Source organism: Oryctolagus cuniculus, chromosome 19 (assembly GCF_051225735.1).
Source record: "Oryctolagus cuniculus isolate XC-2025 breed Fujian yellow rabbit chromosome 19, ASM5122573v1, whole genome shotgun sequence".
NCBI classification, from domain to species: Eukaryota; Metazoa; Chordata; class Mammalia; order Lagomorpha; family Leporidae; genus Oryctolagus; species Oryctolagus cuniculus.
The window spans coordinates 42,441,861-42,461,432 of record NC_142885.1 but is presented as its reverse complement, the minus strand read 5'-3'; the positions used below and the strand labels follow the sequence as shown (position 1 = coordinate 42,461,432).

General features: G+C 62.9%; 2 protein-coding genes across 14 annotated transcripts; one reads left to right on the top strand and one right to left on the bottom strand.

The window, feature by feature from the left end:
- Positions 1–35: 35 nt before the first annotated feature.
- Positions 36–3,484, bottom strand: CFAP119 (cilia and flagella associated protein 119). Of its 13 annotated transcripts, none has more exons than XM_089321169.1 (10): positions 3,374–3,484; positions 2,894–3,210; positions 2,552–2,583; positions 2,086–2,283; positions 1,829–1,998; positions 1,295–1,365; positions 1,063–1,179; positions 923–983; positions 759–845; positions 36–274 (listed from the first exon to the last, which is right to left on the bottom strand). In XM_089321169.1, the coding sequence occupies exons 2-10, from the start codon at positions 2,960–2,962 to the stop codon at positions 96–98; spliced, it is 984 nt and encodes a 327-aa protein (XP_089177295.1). In that variant the 5' UTR covers positions 2,963–3,210; positions 3,374–3,484; the 3' UTR covers positions 36–95. The 13 variants fall into 13 exon arrangements, 12 of the variants coding, with proteins under 12 accessions (XP_089177295.1, XP_069920967.2, XP_089177291.1 ...); XM_070064866.2 differs by having other exon boundaries at positions 2,086–2,151; XM_089321165.1 differs by having other exon boundaries at positions 1,829–2,283.
- Positions 3,443–14,872, top strand: RNF40 (ring finger protein 40). Its single transcript, XM_017337752.4, has 20 exons — positions 3,443–3,581; positions 3,693–3,895; positions 4,244–4,411; positions 4,544–4,685; positions 5,262–5,468; positions 6,011–6,132; positions 6,236–6,382; positions 6,474–6,548; positions 7,030–7,149; positions 7,238–7,417; positions 7,521–7,656; positions 8,400–8,521; positions 8,607–9,031; positions 9,117–9,234; positions 9,340–9,489; positions 9,658–9,870; positions 9,947–10,072; positions 10,938–11,078; positions 11,175–11,276; positions 13,685–14,872. The coding sequence occupies exons 2-20, from the start codon at positions 3,764–3,766 to the stop codon at positions 13,859–13,861; spliced, it is 3,003 nt and encodes a 1,000-aa protein (XP_017193241.1). The 5' UTR covers positions 3,443–3,581; positions 3,693–3,763; the 3' UTR covers positions 13,862–14,872.
- Positions 14,873–19,572: the final 4,700 nt, after the last annotated feature.

The following is a 19,572-nucleotide window of genomic DNA, read 5'->3' as shown; positions in this document are numbered from 1 at the left end:
GGCTTTGGCAGAGAAGCCCAGAAGGCGCTCAGGAGGGATGGGCAAGGCACGGGGCTGCTCTGGCCTTTATTGCGGGAATCAAAAAAGCTGGGAGCTCACTTAGTTTTATTTTTGCCTTTGCCGGGAGGCGGCTGGAAGGGCCGTTCCAGCATGGTCAGCTTGCTGTTGAGCCTGTCCTCGCTGGCCTTGAGCCGCTCTTCCACCAGCTGTTGGAGCTGCCCCAGCTCCCTGCTCAGCTGGGTCTTAATGTAGGTGCGGAGGACGGAGGCCTGGCCTGCAGGGTTGGCAAGAGGGGGGCAGGTCAGGAGCCATGCTGTGTGGGTGTGGGGGAGCCTCCCCAGTGGGGGCAAACTCCACCCCCACCCCCCAGGGGCCCACGAAGATGGCGCTGCAGCTGGCAGGCAGGAAATGCCAGCCAGCCCCTCTGAGAGACACTGGGGCCGAGTGGCCAAGCTGGACTCGCGGCACTGAAATTCTGATCGCCGCTCAGTAGCTGTGTTATTTCACCTTCCCGCGTGGAATGTGTGGACACAAGTGGCAGCTGTCATTAGGTCCACAGCTTGAAGAGGTGGATTAAATGAATTGGACAGAAAAGACCCAAGACGCGGCATCCTGGCGTACAGAACTGCCAAACGTGCCAGCGCTGTTGCGTAAAGAGCCATCTGGGGCAAAGACCCGACTGGCAGCACAGCCTGAAATCCTGATGTCTCACACCGGTGCGCAGCCACACAACACCCCAACCCCCCCCAGGTCCTCACTGGGCTCTTGCTCTGGCTGGGCCTCTGTCTCCAGCTCCTCCTCCTGCGGGATGGCTGCCTGCTCCTCTGCCTCCTCACTCTCTTTCTCTGCCAGACAAAAGCAAGAAGAGCCTCGCTCGGCCCTGCCCTGGCCCCGCCCTGGCCCTCTCGGGTACCCAACTTACGCTCTGCCCAGAGCTTGGGTGGCTGTAGCCCTATGTAGGTCAAAGATAGATCCAGCCGCACCTGGGCAGAGACGGGAAGAGGAGGCTGTGAGGCCGGGCTGGGGAGAGCAGGGTGGCTTCGCACAGCCCATGGCCGGTACCTGGGGTGTAAAGGCATATTTGTAGAGCTTGAAGTGGCGGAAGTACGTGTTGACCACGTAGTCCGCCACGGCCAGCAGCTGCTCCTCCTTAAAGAGGTCGATGCTGAAGGGGGGCCGCTGTGGGGAGGCTGCAGGTTAGAGCACTGCCCCCTCCCAGAGCCCACGGTGGCCTCCAGGGCTCGACCCCGTGGCGGTGGGCGGGGAGCTGCAGGTTCCGTCCCAAGGCACTGACCCTGATGCCATGGCAGAAGAGGAGACTGCTGAAGTAGCGGTAGCATTCCTCCACGTTGCCCAGGGGGGTTGCTGGTGGGGAGACCGAGAGCAGCAGTGAGAGGCAGCGTCATTTCCCTCAGCCGCTGCTGAGTGAGCAAGCAGCCTCCGAGGGGGCGGGGCTCGGCCAGCAAGCGCCCTGGTCGCCGTGCACTGTTGGGGCGCCGTACAACACAGACGAGGGCCTGCCTCCAGCAGCTTCCATTCTAGTGGAAGCGATGGACAGTGAAGCCAGAAATAGATCAACTGCAGCGATTGCTCAATAGTCTGGAGAGAGGGTGGGAATAAAAGGAGGGGCGGGGAGGCGGCACTCCGAGTACATCTGCATATGTTATTTCTTGGGACAGTCCCAGTGCAATCAGGATTTTCGGCTGAATCCTTCGGTCCCTGATGAAGGAGTAGCTGTAAGGGCTAACAGTAGTAATGGCAGAACAAAGATGCTAGGTGGCAGTGCCCCGCTGTGGTCACTTGTGGCAGCCCAGCCGCTGCCTCTCACCAGTGCAGGCCTTGTGCAGATCCTGGAGCAGGGCACACACCGTGGACGTCTGCTCTAGCGAGAAGCCCTGCTGGCGGCAGAAGATGAGTGCGTGGTGGAAGAGATCGAGGACGATGGCATCCCGCAGGCTCTGCGAAGGCTGGCTTAGCCCCAGCAGCTCAGCCAGCAGCCTGGGTGGGGAGTTGAGGACGGCGGGAGCCAGCGTTTCCTCACGTCCTCCCAGCCGCCGCCCCGCCCCCGCCCGGCCTGGCCCGTACTGCCTCATCTCTTCCGTGCTCGCTGTCTTCTCCAGCTGCTGCATGGAGTGGATGTCCAGGTACTTCCTGTCACGGGGAAGAGGGGACGGAGTACTGATGCCTCCTGTCAGAGCGTCAGGTTGTCTGGCAGGAGGCCTGAGGTTGAGGTTTGGCTCTGTCACTAACGTGCACCTTGAGCAAGTCACTTCCCTCTGTGGCCTGGGGTTAGGAAACCTGTGTTCAGCCACAGATGACCTAGGTCAGTGCAGGCCCCACTGTCCCCGTGGCAGCTGCGATATTCTATCCATAGCCTCGGTCCTTGGTGCCTCTTTGCAGCTGGGAGGTTACAAGGCTGTGTGCCCGTCACCGAGTCGTGGCATCTCTGGCCTCAGCCTTCTCCTCCGTGCAATGGGAACGGCGCAGTTGCTGGGTGGGGCTGCTGGGAGGAGGCACCGGAATCCCCACCCCCCAAGCAGTTCGCACTCACCACATGCAGATCCGGGGCTGGGGCAGCGGCGGCTGCGGAGAGAAAGCAGCTTGGGAGGGGAGAGCTGTGCTGTCTGCGGTCCCTAAACCCTGGTCGGTGGCCAGCGCCCAGCGGGCCCGAACGCGCTCTAACTGGCCGCCTCATTTCCAGGTCCGCGTCCAGGCAACGCGGTCGGGGCTGGACTTCGTGGATAACGTTATCCATGAACACATTCACAATCGGGGGCACAAGTCCCCCACCGCTTTTCACCAAGGCAGCCCGGGAAAGTCTAGAACAGGTGGCGCCCCGTCGGAGGGCCCTTCTGTGAGCATTCACGAGCGGACCACTGCGTCTCGCCCTCACCGGGAACAAGTTGGCTGCGGGATCTTCGTCGGCCGCCGCGACCGACTCGGTCGGCACACCCATTTCCATCTGCACCGGATCCACCCCCGGGGCTGAGATCCTTCTGTTCAAGCTCCGGCTGGGGTCGGCTGGACGTCTGGCTGACCGATGCCGTTGCTCCCTCGCGCCGCCGGCGGTCTGGGTCTCCAGCAGCTCTCGCCAAGGCCCGGCCCCCTAGCGACGCTTCAGCCAATCTACACCGGAGAGACGCTGGATGCAGCCAATCCGCCGGAGAGGGCGGCTCCTTCCGCCTCCACGGTGACCGTTGCTAAGGGGCCCTGTGGAAGAAGACATAACGTAGAAAATGCACGCACACGCCAACCAGCGAGGGGGCGTGCGCATGTGTAATAAGTTGCAAGCGCCCACATGGGTGCCGTCTCGCCAAAGTTGGGACCAGCAGGATTGTCCTGAGGGCTGGAAAGTGAGTGCGGTGTCAGTTACCATGGAAACTGTCTACTGGCTAATCGCGGGGAGAAAGAGAGGGCGTTCCGAAAGGAACCCAACCACGCGAGAGGCACGACCCATAGAAACAGGAAATAGAGGAGGTTCGCCACATCCGGCGCGGCTCTGGCGCCTGCGCGCTGCGGCGGGGAGGCCGGTGACGTCCGGTGGGATCCAAGATGGCGGCGCTAGGCTGAGCCTGCCGTCGGTAAGGGTGTCGGGGCCGGCGGGGGCGGGATCCGAGCAGGGTATCTGCGCGGGGGCCGCTCCGGGCTGTGGCGCGCCGGCCGCTCCCACGCCTCTGCTCTGCCTTCTGCAGGGGAAGTGCCGCCTCCGCCCGCCTGACGCCCCTCGGGGGACCCTGCGCCGCTCCCCGTCCCCGCCGCGGCCATGTCCGGGCCCGGCAACAAACGCGCCGCCGGCGACGGGGGCTCGGGGCCCCCGGAGAAGAAGCTGAGCCGCGAGGAGAAGACCACCACCACTCTCATCGAGCCCATTCGGCTCGGGGGCATCTCCTCCACGGTTCGTGGGCTCCTGCCACCGCCCTCAGAGCTGCCACACTGCTGCCTCTTGTGCTTCGCCCAAACCGCCCGAGCTCGTGCTCCCAGCTCCCCGCGCGAAGCCAGGTCCACGTGGAAACCGAGGACACGGTGCCCCGTCTGCCCCTCGCAGATAGGAAATGGGTTGCCAGAGGGCGCTGGCCTCTGAGTCGGAACGGGACGGCGGCAGGAGTAGGCATTTCCCCCTGTGGGCGCCTTGAGTCGCTCTGAATCCCGTTAAGCAGTATGGCCGTCCCCGCCCCCCTCCCGGTTCCTCTCCTGTGTGCGATCCGTTTCCGGGTGGTCAAGCCCCCGTGTTGTGTGTTGGTAGGAGGAGATGGACTTGAAAGTTCTTCAGTTCAAGAACAAGAAACTGGCGGAGCGTTTGGAACAGAGGCAGGCCTGCGAGGACGAGCTCCGCGAGCGGATCGAGAAGCTGGAGAAGCGCCAGGCCACGGACGATGCCACCCTCCTCATCGTCAACCGCTACTGGGCCCAGGTCCATAGCCTTTTCCGCCCTCTGAGACGCGGCCATGCTCCAGCCGCCGCTGTCCCGTTGCCGGCCGGGAAAGGAGCCCAGTGGCCGGCCGCAGCGAGGGAGCCCTAACTTGTGGGTGCTTTCTCCCTTCAGCTGGACGAGACTGTGGAAGCCCTTCTGCGCTGTCACGAGAGCCAGGGCGAGCTGTCTGCAGGAGCGGAGGCGCTTGGGACGCAGGAGGGGCCGCCGCGCGATGGGACCCCTCTCCCAGAGCCAGGGACGTCGGAGCTGAGGGGTAGGGCCAGAGCCCTGGAATCCGGGGTACTGCCGTTCTGGGAAGAGATCTAAAGAGGAGGGGGCTCTGGTACGGGGCCGCTGAGTGTCTTCACCTCCCGCTGCCCCGTGGGCAGCAAACGGCTTTGGCATCTGACTCGCTTGGTTCGCAGCAAGTTTATTTTTATGTTCTGCCACCCGTGAATTTGAAAGTCTTATGTGTTGGCTGTGTGCTTAGCATTGTTCCAGACGTGGAGAAATCAAACAGGGAAGAAGTGGTCATAAGTTACAGTAAGGAAAAAGTATGGAGGCCCCTGAAAGGGACAGTGCATGCATGTGTGTGTGAATGTGTGTGTGCGTGTGTGTGTCTAGATTGCAAAGGTCCCCCTAAGGGACAGATGTGACAGCTCTTGTGGACGTGGCCCGGCCTCCCTGAACTTGTGTTGTCTCGCTTGCGAGGTGGCACGGCCGTGCACTGTAGGTTACGTCCAGGGGCCAGAGGAGTGTTGAAGAACTCAGTCTGGAACTTGGCAGCAGTTAGCGGGGATGTCCGTGACCGTGACCATGACCCTCCTAAGGGTCTGTCCCTCCCTCCCAGAGCCCTTGCCGGTGCAGCTGCGGCCCCCTCTCAGCGAGCCGGCCTTGGCTTTTGTGGTGGCCTTGGGTGCCAGCAGCAGTGAGGAGGTGGAGCTGCAGCTGCAGGGCCGGATGGAGTTCTCCAAGGCAGCCGTGTCGCGGGTGGTGGAGGCCTCAGACCGTCTGCAGCGCCGAGTGGAGGAACTGTGTCAGCGGGTGTATGGCCGAGGTTGGTTTGCCGTGGCCCACCCCACAGCTGTCCCTCCCCACCTGTATCTCTATGCGACCCCACGCCCCCAGCCCATGGGCCGCCAGAAGTCCACAAGGAACAGATCAGCCGTGTTTTCAGGAAAAAGGGTTAGGTTGCCGGTGGGGGTTTCAGTTTGATTCTTGCAGTTAAACCCTCAAGAGCTGGGCTGGAGGAGAGGGTGGTGGTTGGCAGCCCCCTTTCAGCTGGAGACCTCTCTGAGTCCTTGTCCAAATCTCAGTGGACGTTGGCTGATCCACACAGCGCAGCTGCAAATGTCCGCGCTCGGCAGGTTGACAGGCTCCTCCCAGCCTTAGTTTTGTCGCCCTAGCCTGGGTGTTCTGGGCAAATGACTGCCCTTTCTGAGCTGGTTTCTTCCTCTGGTGAGCGGGCATAAAGACTCTGTCGTAGGAAGTTGGCAAGACAGCTGGTGGATCATGCTGGGCACATGGGAGGCTCCAGATGCGTTAGTGCTTTGCCCCCTTGCGCTGGGCTTGGCTTTTACCGGGGCCCTGCTTTCCCAGGGGACAGTGAGCCCCCCAGTGAAGTGGCTCGGGCTCGCACCCGGGAGCTAGGCCGGGAGAACCGGAGGCTGCAGGACTTGGCCACGCAGCTGCAGGAGAAGCACCACCGCATCTCGCTGGAGGTGGGTGTTGGAGCTGGGCTCTTGGTTGGGATGACAAGCGTGGCTGGGTTCCGGTAAGGGTGGGGGGCGGGGCCACCCATCTGCCTCCTCCCACACCCCCCAGTACTCCGAGCTCCAGGATAAAGTGACGTCGGCAGAGACCAAGGTGCTGGAGATGGAGACGACGGTGGAGGACCTGCAGTGGGACATCGAGAAGCTGCGCAAGCGAGAGCAGAAGCTCAATAAGCACCTGGCGGAGGCCTTGGAGCAGGTAGCCGGGCTGCTGAGCCGTCGGCGCCGCGGCTGGGCACCGGGGGCCCTGGGTTCTGCATTCACGCCGGTCATCTCTGTGCCCGTCGCAGCTCAACTCCGGCTACTACGTGTCTGGGAGCTCGTCAGGTTTCCAGGGGGGCCAGATCACGCTCAGCATGCAAAAGGTGAGCCGCGCTGGCCCTGCCGGCCTCCCGGAAGTCCCTGCAGCAGGGAGGAGAAGCCTCGCTCCCCGAGGCCTTGCCCCGCCACTCCTGCCACTCTGTCAGTCGTCAGGGGATGGTTCCCGAACACTGCGTACTGGGGACCCAGGCACATTGCAGAGAATAAGAGTGAAGGTTCTGTTTGGGTAAAGAAATAAGCCCCACGAGGAAAAAGCCCAGGAAAGACAGCAGGGGGAGTCCATGCTAGCGCTCCTGCATTTCGGGAATGCCTCCCTGTCTTCCTATCGGTTAAGCGCCTTAGCGGACAGTGTTCCGTGCTCCCCTGAGATGTTGAGTGTTCTGCCTTGCCTTGGGCGCCCCTAGGCAGGTCCCCAGTGTGGGGCCTCAGAATCTGTCCCTGCCGCTCGGGTGGGGCGTGGGTGTGATGTGAGTGGAGCCTGCTGCCTGACTCGGCCCTGCCCGCCGTGCCCCTCTCGCCCCTTAGTTTGAGATGCTAAACGCAGAGTTGGAGGAGAACCAGGAGTTGGCCAACAGCCGCATGGCGGAGCTGGAGAAGCTGCAGGCGGAACTTCAGGGGGCTGTGCGGACCAATGAGCGCCTCAAGGTGAACTGGGGTAGGGCGGGGGCTGAGGGTGGGCCTGGGCCTGCAGAGTCCTTGTACTGAGCCCTGCTTTGGGCCTCCGTGCACCCAGGTGGCCCTGCGGAGCCTCCCAGAGGAGGTGGTGCGGGAGACAGGGGAGTACCGGCTGCTGCAGGCCCAGTTCTCGCTGCTGTACAACGAGTCTCTGCAAGTGAAGACGCAGCTGGACGAGGCCCGGGGGCTGCTGCTGGCCACCAAGAACTCCCACCTGAGGCACATTGAGCACATGGAGGTGGGGCCCTGGAACAGGCCTGGGGGCTGCGCTACTAGGACTCGGGGGTTCCCCTGTGCCTGCCCAGGGGTCGTATGGGTCCTAATGCCTTCACCCCGCACAGAGCGACGAGCTGGGGCTGCAGAAGAAGCTGCGCACGGAGGTCATCCAGCTGGAGGACACGCTGGCCCAGGTGCGCAAGGAGTACGAGATGCTGCGCATCGAGTTTGAGCAGAACCTGGCGGCCAACGAGCAGGCAGGTCGGTGGTGCACACGGGGCGGAGCGGGGCCTCCTGGGGCAGGGCTGCTGTTACCCAGATGTCCATCACAGAGCCCCAGCCTCCTCTGCAGAGCGGGGCCGGCACCGCCTGGCCACAGCCAGCGGAAGTGGCTGCCATAGCACGTGTATCCGCGACAGGTGCTGTCAGTCCTGTCTGTGCCGCCCTGGCTTCTGGCGTCTTCTGTCAGATGCTCATTTTATAACGGTTGCTGAATGCCACCCACGAGCCAGGCCCTGTCTAGGCCTTGGGTTGCGCTAGTGAGCAGAACAGTTCCCCACGTCTGTTGTGGCACGCTGTTGTCGCAGGGGAAGACAGCCAGAGGGTGGGTGTTAGCCAGGGAGAACACGCCAGCGAGGAGGGAGGAAGGTTCTCTCAGGAGATGCCAGGAGGAGGTGCGTTGCCCGGAAGAGGCCTGGGCAGTGTAACTGACGCAGGGCCCCTCGTGCTGAAAGGGCAGCCGCTGCCTTCTGTGAATTGTGTGGTTAGCAATTGCATCGAAGGAAGTTTGGAGCTATTTAAAAACCTCCATTAGCAAAGGTAACAGGTCTGCAGTGCCGGGTTACTCCTGGGTGGGTTTCCTTTGGTGAGGTCATGTGCTGTGTAACCCACCCCGCCCCTTGCACAGTGGCCCTGGTGGCTCTGGCTCCGCCTCCTCCCCCACTGGGGGGTTGGGATCCCGACCCGGGACCAGCCTGACACTCTTGACCCTGACCCTCCTCCAGGCCCTATCAACCGGGAGATGCGCCACCTGATTAGCAGTCTGCAGAACCACAACCACCAGCTCAAGGGTGACGCCCAGCGATACAAGCGGAAGCTTCGAGAAGTGCAGGCTGAGATTGGCAAGGTGAGCGGGGCTGCCTGCGGGAAGCCTTGGCTAGACCTCGCCGAGCCCGGTCTCGCCTCATCCCTGTTCCCCTCTATCCTTGCAGCTCCGGGCTCAGGCCAGTGGCTCTGCCCACTCCATTTCCAGCCTGGGCCACCCAGAGGACTCTGGCCTCAGTGCCCCGGCCCCAGGGAAAGAAGAGGGTGGGCCAGGCCCTGTCGCTACCCCCAACAGCAGGAAGGAGATGGCTTCGGCGCCCGGTGCCACCACTGCTACCTCCTTGAAGAAAGAGGAGCTGATTTCCCCTGAAGACGATGCCCAGGCCCTAACTCCCGGGGCACAGGGCCCCTCCTCCCGGGGCCGAGAACCCGAGACCAGGCCCAAGCGGGAGCTTCGGGAACGGGAAGGGCCCGGCCTGGGGCCCGCACCTGTAGCTTCAGCTCTCTCCAGAGCCGACCGGGAGAAGGCCAAGGTGGAGGAGGCCAAGAGGAAGGAGTCGGAGCTACTCAAGGGTCTCCGGGCAGAGCTCAAGTGAGGCCCTCCCCCTGCCTCCTGCCGCCGCCCCTGCTGCGTGGCCGCCAGCCCCGCCCACCGGGCCCTCCCGTGTCTCCCCCAGGAAGGCCCAGGAGAGCCAGAAGGAGATGAAGCTGCTGCTGGACATGTACAAGTCCGCGCCCAAGGAGCAGCGGGACAAGGTGCAGCTCATGGCCGCCGAACGCAAGGCCAAGGCTGAGGTGAGGGCAGGTGGGGCCTGGGGGTGCGCGGAGAGGCCGGCCTGTCCCTGGGCGCTGCGGCAGCGGGAAGCGGCACCCAGAGCTCCCTCATCATCATGGCCGCAGGTCGATGAGCTCAGGAGCCGCATCCGGGAACTGGAGGAGCGGGATCGGAGGGAGAGCAAGAAGATGGCGGACGAGGACGCCCTGCGCCGCATCCGGCAGGCAGAGGAGCAGATCGAGCACCTGCAGCGCAAGTTGGGCGCCACCAAGCAGGTGCGACCGTGGCGCTCCCCCGGCTAATGAGTGCTGGGGCTCCCTCAGCCCCTGCACAGGTGGCCCCTCGCTGGCCTCTGTTCACGCTGTATTCCTTGGCCACGGTTTCCTGTGGTTCCCCCCGTGTCCATCTGCCATGTCCCGTCTCGTCCCCGGCCCACACTGCAGGAGGAGGAGGCACTGCTGTCCGAGATGGATGTGACGGGTCAGGCCTTCGAGGACATGCAGGAGCAGAACGGGCGGCTGCTGCAGCAGCTGCGGGAGAAAGACGATGCCAACTTCAAGCTCATGTCCGAGCGCATCAAGGCCAACCAGATCCACAAGCTGCTGCGGGAGGAGAAGGACGAGCTGGGCGAGCAGGTTCTGGGCCTCAAGTCCCAGGTACGGCCGCCCCTCGCCCGAGCCGGGGAGCGGGGGAGGCTGGAGCTCCGCGCCCTGAGGCCTGCCCCGTCCGCAGGTGGACGCGCAGCTGCTGACCGTGCAGAAGCTGGAGGAGAAGGAGCGGGCCCTGCAGGGCAGCCTCGGCGGCGTGGAGAAGGAGCTGACGCTGCGCAGCCAGGCCCTGGAGCTCAACAAGCGCAAGGTGAGGCTGGGCCCCGGCCGCCGGCTCCCAGCCTCCCCTGGGTGTGTACGGAGAAGCCGCCGGGAATGGCCCGGGGAGCCCTGTGCTGCCTCGCCTCGCCTGGATGCCGAGCCTGCCCCGCCTGACCCGCTGGTCACGTGCTAGTCTCAGCCTAAGAATCCTACCAAGATGTGCGTGGTGCTGTCCACGTTTCCGAATCGGACAGACAGGTGTAGAGGGGTCAGCAGACTTGCTCAAAAAAAAGAAAGTGAAGCCAGGAGGCCCAGGTCCCCATGGCTCCAGAGCCCACGTCCTGAGCACTCATGGGTTGGCTGCAACATACAAAAGATCTAGTCCGTGCTCATGTCTTTAGAGTAATACTGGTTTAAATCTTCCTCTTCCTGTCTGTTGTATTCTTCTCCAGTGAATCCATTCACGTAAGCAGTATTGCAGTATTTCTTACGTCCCTGTGATGTGCAGGCCTTGGGCTGGTCCCTGTGAAAGCGGTGGGCACAAGAGGGTCTCTGCCTTCCAGGCAGGCCTGGAACCGCGTCTTGAGGGCAGTAATCCCACAGATAAATAACGGTGCGGCAGGTCACAGTTGGTCTTAAGAAGGAAACTCGGGTGTGGGGCAAGGGAAATCTGGGTTTGTCGGGACGTGCCACTGGAGCAGAGACCTGCGGGAGTGCCGTGTGTGTGTGTTGAGGGGAGCAGAGAGAAGAGCGAGATCGCCATGCTGGCAGGAGCTGCGGATCAGAGCGTAGGAGGCGAGGGCCAGAGGATCAGGAAGGCAGGACCGGCTCCGGCATAGACGGCGCTGGGACGTCCGACGCAGGCTCGGGTGGACGGCGGCTCCACGTGCCCCTCCTTGTCCCGCCCACCTCAGGCTGTGGAAGCGGCCCAGCTGGCCGAGGACCTGAAGGTACAGCTGGAGCACGTGCAGACTCGGCTGCGGGAGATCCAGCCCTGCCTGGCGGAGAGCCGGGCTGCCCGCGAGAAGGAGAGCTTCAACCTCAAGAGGGCTCAGGTGCGTGTGTCCGGGAGGGCGTGGGCGTGGGTGTGGGTGTGGGCACCTGCAGGCCCGAGGACTCCTGCACTGAGCCCGGCCCCTCTCCTGCCCCAGGAGGACATCTCCCGGCTGCGGCGCAAGCTGGAGAAGCAGCGGAAGGTGGAGGTTTACGCGGACGCCGACGAGATCCTGCAGGAGGAGATCAAGGAGTACAAGGTGGGGCCGCGGGGCTGAGTCGTGCCCGCCAACCCAGCAGTTGCAGATGAGAGGCTGATGAGAGGGGCCCTTGGGATTGAGGCGGGGCAGCAGCACCTGGGAAGGTGACCGGAGAGCCGGCTGAGCGTTGGCCATGGCTCACGGGCCTGGCCAGGTGCAGGCCGGCAGGGCTGAAACTGACGGGTAACCCCTCGGTACCTCTGTGCTCTCGGGGAGGACTGATGCCATCGATGGCCTCTGGGGAACTCGGGCTCCCGGGTAGGGGTGTCACCCAAGGCGGCCTGCAGAGTGGATCAAGGTTGGCGCTGAGGAGTGGGCATGAGAGGGCTCAGGCAGAGGGAAAGGCAGGTGCAGGGCGTGGGGTGGGGGAGGGCAGGTTGGGAGGAGGTGCTGGACAGCAGGGCTGGGCTCGCGGCTCGCGGCTGGAGGCGAGCGTGTGGGGGCCGCAGAGCTGCAGAACCTGCAGGTGTGGCGAGCCCGCTCAAGCAGCTGAGTGTGGAGACGTCGGATTTTAAGCAGGAGTTGGAGTGGAGTGGGCTGGGGCTGGGGCAGGTGAAGGCTGAGGCAGGGTAAGTGTTGGGCGTCTGCAGTCATTGGAGCGAAACCTGAGAGTCAGCTTAAGTACTGAGATGAGGAGAGGGGCCCGTGCTGTGGCCTTAGCAGGTAAAGCCGCCCGCCCTCGGCAGTGCTGCATCCCATGTGGGCACCAGTTCATTCCGGCTGCTCCACTTGCGATCCAGCTCTCTGCTGTGGCCTGGGAAAAGCTGCAGAAGATGGCCCAAGTGCTTGGGGCCCTGCACCCATTGGGAGACCCAGATGAAGCTCCTGGCTTTGGCCTGGCTCAGCCCTGGCTGTTGCAGCCATCTTGGGAAGTGGACCAGTGGTTGTAACTGACTTTTAAATAAATAAATTTAAAAGAAAAAGGTAATGGAAAGTGGAGTTAAAAGAAATTTTGGTGCAAAAATTTTTGAAATCCATTTTCCATTTAAAAGAAAGTACATAGGAAGAAACTGCATGGATTTCAATAATTCTCTCTAAAATAAACTTGTCTTTTAATCCATTTTGCCACAAACTAAAAAAAGAATTACAATTGTTATTTCAATGAAAAGCAGACAGAGCAGGGGAGCTCCTTGTCACTGATTGCCTCCCAGAGGCCACCGCAGCCGGGGCTTGGCTGGAACAGAAGCCGAAACACAGGCCTGGCCTCCCCCTTGGGGGGCGCGCACCCAAGGACTTGAGCCATCACTGCTGCCCGCCAGGGTGTGCATTGCAGGCTGCTGGGATCCAGGAGCAGAGCGCAGAGCCCAGTGCGGGCTGCAGGCCTCTCCCCCACTGACTGCCTGTCCTCCACCACCTTTTTGAAATGCTTTTGCGCTGCATTCAGGAGGCTTTTAGAGGCAGATCATTTGGACACAGGGACGTATGGAGTGCGTGGGCTGAGCAGGAGAACACTGAGGAAAACTCCTGCTTCCTGATTGGACTGGGGAGGAGCAGGCTCTGATGGGCAGTGCCGAGGGATGCTGAGCAGCGTAGGGGTGCGGGCTGTCAGCTGGGAGCCACAAGGAGGGCCCCCTCTTCTTAGGAACCTCAAATCTTACGTGATGGGTGGAGGGAGGGAGGCCTGTGGGCTGGGAGGGATGAGAGATACTGAGGGAGCCGATGGGGGTGAAGGTGAAGGAACTGAGCCGCGGGAGGGCGGTGCTGGAGCAGGGGTGAAAGGGAGAGGGGCAGGCCCCTGGAGTGGGGGGTGCCCCGTCGGGGATCCGACTGCCCTTTGAGGCGGCCTGGAAGAGGCGGAGGTGGCAGCGGGCAGCCAGGGGCCCCCCGAGAGGTGGAAACGTGCCGCTGGGGAGGGTGCGGAGGCAGTGGCCGGGGCTGGGATTCCAAGCAGGGCACAGGGTGGACTTGGGTGATGCGGAGTTGAAGCGACTGCTGTCTGCAGCTGCGGCAGGAAAGACCCTGCTGGTGGCAGGGGCAGATCTCGGGCCGGAGACGCGGCAGGGGTTGTGGGCCGCACCGGGCCGTGCCCGAGAGGGCGGAGATCGCAGACTTCCAGTGGCCCTGCCGCGTTCACCTGCGAGGGGGAGCAGGTCCAGCAAAGAAGCAGGCCAGGATGGGGCCAGGGAGGGTGCCCCAGAGCGGGGGAGTCCAGGCTGCGCCCTTGTCCTTGAGATGGCACGCCGGACAGCCGTCACTGCCCAGGTTGGAGTCAGTCCAGCTGCTTTATTCTGGTTTTGAGACAGTGGTTCTGAGCTTGTTTCCTCATGGGGGAGGGGAAGGGGGAGGATTCTGGTGAGGATTGGATGTAGCTGCCACGTGGGGGGCTTCGCCTGGCCCACCCCCACTGTCCGCTGAGGGCCTGGGCGCTGTCAGAGTTGTTCCCCAGCTGATGCCTTTGCCTGGCCCAGGCGCGGTTGACCTGCCCCTGCTGTAACACCCGCAAGAAGGACGCGGTCCTCACCAAGTGCTTCCACGTCTTCTGCTTCGAGTGCGTGCGCGGCCGCTACGAGGCCCGCCAGAGGAAGTGCCCCAAGTGCAACGCAGCCTTTGGTGCCCACGACTTCCACCGTGTCTACATCAGCTGAACCTGGGACCCGGGACTTGGCAACACCCACGGACGCGGGGGACTGTGCCCCCAGCCCCTCCCCATCTCAGAGCCAGCGGCCCCACCCTCTATTCTGGACCCCATGGGCCCAACCCCTGGCCACCTAGTTGGTTTGGGAGCCTGGATGAATGCTAGTGGGAGCGGGGTCAGCCAGGTTCAGTTCCATCTTTACCTGAAGGTCAGGACTACAGCCTAGGGAGCACCCCTCTGCTGGAAGGGGCTGCCAAGAGAAGCCTCAGGGGCCCCCAGTCCTCCACCTAGCTTCCTGGAAGCACCTGTCCCTAAAGGGAAACTGCCCGGCCTCTGACCATCCTGCCCTCCAGAGGAGGTTCACTCCCCACCTGTCTGCCACCGAGGCGGGCAGGGCAGGGCAGGGCGTCCACCAGGGGCCCAGCCAGGCTGGCTTTACCCACCAGCCCCAGGCCTTCTGGAGGCTCCTGTCTGCTGTGGAGTTCACGGGACACTTTGGTTCTTAGGCTAAAGAGGGGGGCGGGGAGGGGGACGGACCACCTACTTCCTCTGGGTGCTCTATGGTTGCTATGGTTACCCACTTCGTTTTGGGAGCTAAGCCATGATGGTCAGCAGTTTCTATTCTAATTAGGCCCCTCCCCCAATGTCTACTATTTCTCAAGCCCACTTGCCCCCAACTCTTGCATCTAAGCCTGCACGGGGTCCCCGGCCCTAACCCTGCTTTCACCCTGGCAGCCGTACTGCAGTGGAAGGGGAACTTCCCAGGAGGGGAGACAGACCAGCCCCAGCTGCTGGGCCAACTTCAGTCATTCCAGGTAGAGCCTCATTCAACACTCTGAGACTGAGCCTGTACCCTCCCCGCTCCCCCGTGCGGCCTGTGCCGTCCGCACAGTCCAGTGAGGGGCTTGGGAGGTGGAGCTGCTGGACAGGTGCGAGGGCCTGCTGGGACCCAGAGCCTCTGCTCTACACGTGTCTTGTACAGGCTCCTTGTTCCGAATAAACCTCCAGCCCTCAGCCTTGAGTCGGAGTAGCCAGGCCTTCTGCCCTAAACATCCCCTGTCTTGGCCGCTTCAAGTGTCGCACACTTCTGTGGTCTACCCCGCCCAACGGCTGAGTTATGCTTAGAGCGAGTTGGGGTGTGGGGGTGGGCTGGGGGCCGTAGAGACAACGCATCAAGAGGCGCTCGCAGGGCCTCAGAAGGAGGAGGGGCTGTGGGCCCCGCAAGCCAAAGGGGGCCACGCCCCTAGCGGTCATTGGTCGTTGGGAAGGCTGGGGAGCTCCGAGCTGCATCCTGGGAAATGTAGTCCCTCGTTCGCACGTGAGGAGTTGGCGGAAAGAACTGGCGCCCCGGTCGTGCCGGCCAAAGGGCCCTGAACCCAGGCTGGCCGTTTTCCCGCGGCATCGCCCTCTCCCACCTCGGACGCAAGGACCGGTACATCTCAGCGGGGGGACTTCCTTCATTGCAACCTGCCCCGGCTACTGGCCGGCGTCTCGGGGACCCTGAGCCACGTGCCGGGCGGTGCCTGTGTTCAGCGTGCTGCCGGTTCCTCGGACGGAGCCTTCACCCAGTCGGTACTAGGACTGGCGCCGACCTGGCTTGGCGCTGGTGCCGGAGCAGGAGCCAGGGCCATGGCCACGGTGGCAGCCGCGGGCTTGTCAGCAGTTGTACCTTCTCGGGGGCCCGTAGGCTTGTCAGTGGTCTCGCCTTCGCGGGGACTCGCGGCCTTGTCCGCTTTCGGACCCCATCTGACGTCCAGGCTTTCGGCGGGGCCGCAGCGGCTGGACCAAGTGGGACTGGAGACGGAGACGCGGGCTACGGTGACCTCAGGCACAGGGCTGCCGGTGGTGGGCACGCTCGCCGAGGCACGGGCCGTGGCGGGGGATGACATCGGGCCGCCAAGGAAGTGTCCCGTGGCCAAGGCCCTGCGGCAAGGGGAGGGAAGAACGCAGGATATTGCATCATAGAGACGCAGCCACTGTGGAGCGGGCGTTCCCCAGGACTCACCTCTGCATGGGTTCCCTGAGTGCGAGTAACTACACCTCACCTCCTGAGAAATCCCCAAACACACTCGAGTGTGGGTCTTCCTACCCAGTAGTAAAGTAGGCATCAAGCCACTTTCCCAAGCCCAAGGGAACGGGATAAAAATAGTGGGCGGAGCGAGCGCTGATGCGTGGAGGAACAGGGTAAGCTCCCAATAAACTTCGGTTTACTACGAAGCTCTCAGGTGCTGGCAGTGTCTGTCTGAAGGGCTGGTTGGGCCCCCCAGCTGGGAGGCTTGACCTTCACCAGTGGTCCCAGCGGCAGTAGAAGCCTGGGCCACTTCCCCGAAACAGTCCTGACCTTGGCTGTCCTTTGGGGGCTGAGCAGGTGCTGGCTTCCCTCGTGGAAACTGCCTGTTTCCAGCAGCACTGGGCTGTGATTGGCTCATGGAGCGTTTGACACGGACCACTTCTCAACCCCCGCCCCTGGGTCCTCTCCCACTGACCCCTCAGCTTTCTGTGTTAACCAGTCTCCCTGGGAAGGTCCATCCAAGCCCACGGCTAAGCTGCTGAGAGCCAGCTCCTTCAGCCCGGTTCTTTCCTGAGCTCCAGACTTGGAGGAACAGGGAACCTGCAGGAGGCTCTGGGTCAGAGGTGTGGGGGAGGGGCTAGGACAGGCAGAGCAAGCAGGGACCGCAGGCTCACTCGGGCTCAGGAGAGGAGGCGCTGGGAGGAGCCCTGCGTCAGGCCTGGGCAGGCCTGGGCAGCAGGAGGCCAGGCTAGGGGGTGCAGGGCCTGCCGGAGCTCCCGCCGGTCTGGTTCCCCTCGCTGACCTACTGTGGGCAAACAGCTACCCTTTTCTGAGCCTCATTCTGTCCACAGGGTGAGGGCAGTTGGGCTGCCATCCTGAGTGAGGTGACAAGCCAGGGGTCAGAGCTTTGGCCTGTGGCCCCTGGGGAGGGGTGTGGGTGTCCCTGTGCTTGTCAGATGTCATCCCCTTTCCCCAAGGGTGTGGATCTGTAAATCTTAAGAGATTAAGATCTCCCACAGGCCAGCACTGGATAGGGGCTGTGACTGGGCTAAGCGTGGGGTCTGGTTTCGGGACAGGACAAGCTCTCTGGGCTCGCTCTAGACTAAGAGAAAACAAAACGCCAGGACTATCTTACTCCCTTTATTCTCTTCAACTAATCAACATGACCACTGGTGACACAACAGTTATTAACACACAACACTCACGGGTGGGGCTTCTCTAACCTCCACGGGGACCAGTCACGGGAGTGGGGCCCCCTCCTGGGAGCACCCCCACGTCTTGGCTGTGTGGTTTCAAGTCCCCCCGCACCCTCCCCCATTCGGGACTCAGGCCCAATTCTTTACAGTTCCCATCTGACCTCCAGTCACAGCAGTTTCGAGTTTCACCCCCAGCTTGGACCAGTTTCCAGTCTCCTCTCTGCAGCGCTCCTCCATGGGGCACTCGGGAAGGGGCTGGGGCCCACGCTGTGCCTTCCAGGCTCAGTGCTGGCCGGCCAGTGTCAGAGGGACTCTGGATGCCACCACCTCCCTGCTTAATGTCTCCCAAGATGTAGCTGGCTCCGGGGAGGGAAGCACCTGGCTCAAGTTTGGGGGAGGTGGGTACAAGATATGCGGCTACACCCAGAGGCGTCTGAGGAGAGCCAGACCCCCACCAAGTCATGTCCACACCGTCCTTTCTGCACCCCAGCCGGGATCCCTCAGCCCTCACCCATCCCCACCGCATGCGAGCACCATACTACATACGCTACACCCTAGTCCTCAATGCGCTACACGGACCACCGCCCCCCTGGATGGCCTCTGAGCCCCCAGGGCTCTCTTCTGGAGAGAGACCCTCAGACCTGTGTCTGGGGAAATCTGCTCTAGCTTCCCGAGGGGTTCGTCGCACGACTTCAGTTTCTTCCTGCTCCCAGCTTAGAGGGGGAGCATCCCCGCAGTCTCCGGGGGCCATCGCAAGCAGGTCCCTCCCCCTGGGCGGCGCCCTCCTCCCTGGCTCCCATGGGCGGGGCTTCCCGCAGGTGGTAACAAGGCCTGCCCCCGCCCTCCGCCTCCCCCCCACCCCCAGCAGGCCTGGGCTGTCCTCTCCCCCGGTGTTCTAGATTTCGATCCGTTTCAGTGAGGTGATCCCTCCGTGGGGGTCGGGGCGACAATGTTCACCTTCTGAACCTCTCGCTCTGCAGAAATCCAGGTCACCCCTCTCTGGGGGAACCTCAACGTGGCGTTTCAGTCCCCCGCCTCCGCAGCGGCGCATCCCTGAAGCCAGTGTGGGGTCCGTGAGAATTCCTTTGCCACCCGGCCGGGAGTGGCATCCTCACCCGTGAGGGGTCTCCGGGGTTAGGGGTCGGGGCTCTTGTCACGTGCTTCTCTCAAGCTTTCTCTCTTCAGCCAGTTTCCAGGGACACCCCCGCCCCACCCCGTCACGTGAGCAGGGCGGCTGGGACTCCCACAGTTCAGTGCGTGTGGCCCGCGAGGACAGCTGTGCCCACTCCTCCCTCCGAAGGCTTCTGGGTAGGGAGGAGAGCGGAGTCGGGGGCAGCTGGCCGGTCCGAAGGCCAAGGCCGAGATCGGGCTGGGTCATCACCGCCCCCAGAGGGCTCCGGTGGGGAGGGGGCCGCGGGCAGATGGGCCCTGCGGGGCGTCCCGCACCCTGCACGCGTGCGGGCTGGCTCATCCCGAGGGCGGCCTGGCCACCGGCTCGGATGAGCGGCTGAGGTTGAGAATCAGGTTGCTGGCGAATCCGAGCTCTGTTCCGTCCCTGCTCGTCACAGCGAACGCCTCCGCCGCTGCCGCCGCCGCGGCTCGGGCAGGCTTGGAGAAGGCGAGGGAACGCACCACGCACGGGGCTGGCGGCGGCGGCCGCGGGCTGGGTTCTTTGGAGGTTGGCTAGCAGCGGTTTCCCCTCTCCACTGAGGACAGAATTCGAGGCAATGGGGCTGCCGCGGCAGCAGGACTGCTGGCAGTTAGCGAGACCTGAGAATGTGGCAGGAGCCGCCTCCACCCCTGGCCGGGTGGGGGCTGGGGCAAGGGTAGTCCTGCCTGGCCGGGGGTGGGGTGGGGGGACCCTGCCGCCTGAGCTGGGATCTGCTTGTACTTGCAGCTTAACAAGCTCCCAGCGGCTGCGGGGGCGAGGGAGAGCCTGGAGCTGCCTCCCTGGCTGGCTTCCATCCCACAGCTCCCCCCAGAGCTACCTAGCAGGACTCCCGGGCCCTCCCACCCCCATTTTTATGGTGGGTTCTTAGTATTCTTAAACTCGAAAGTTCTTAAGCACCCCAAACTTCAGCCTTCAGAAAGGCTTGATGCTTTTTCTCCCCCATTTTTGGGGGGTTCTTTTTTGATAAGGGATTCCCTACAAGGCTGGCTCCCAGGGCCAGGGGCTGCACTGGTCTCCGTCTGCCTTGAGTCCTCCCGGTTTCTCCCGCCCTGCTCCCAGGCCCTCTCTTCTCCCTGGGAGACAGGCCCCTCCCTCTGCTCCCCCCCACCAGGGGGTGAGGACAGAAGTTTGCAGAGCGAGGGGCGGGGAGCTATTTTTCTACAGCTTCTTGGGGGTCACATCTCCCAGTCAATGCCATTGCTGTATTCCCTGACCCTACAGGATTTTGATAAGGATACAGTTTTATAGGACTGCCTAGAGACATATTGGGACCTCTTCCTACAATTAATAAGGGCTTTTATCCACTATGGTTTATAGGGTTTTTCTGCTACAGACTTAAAGGG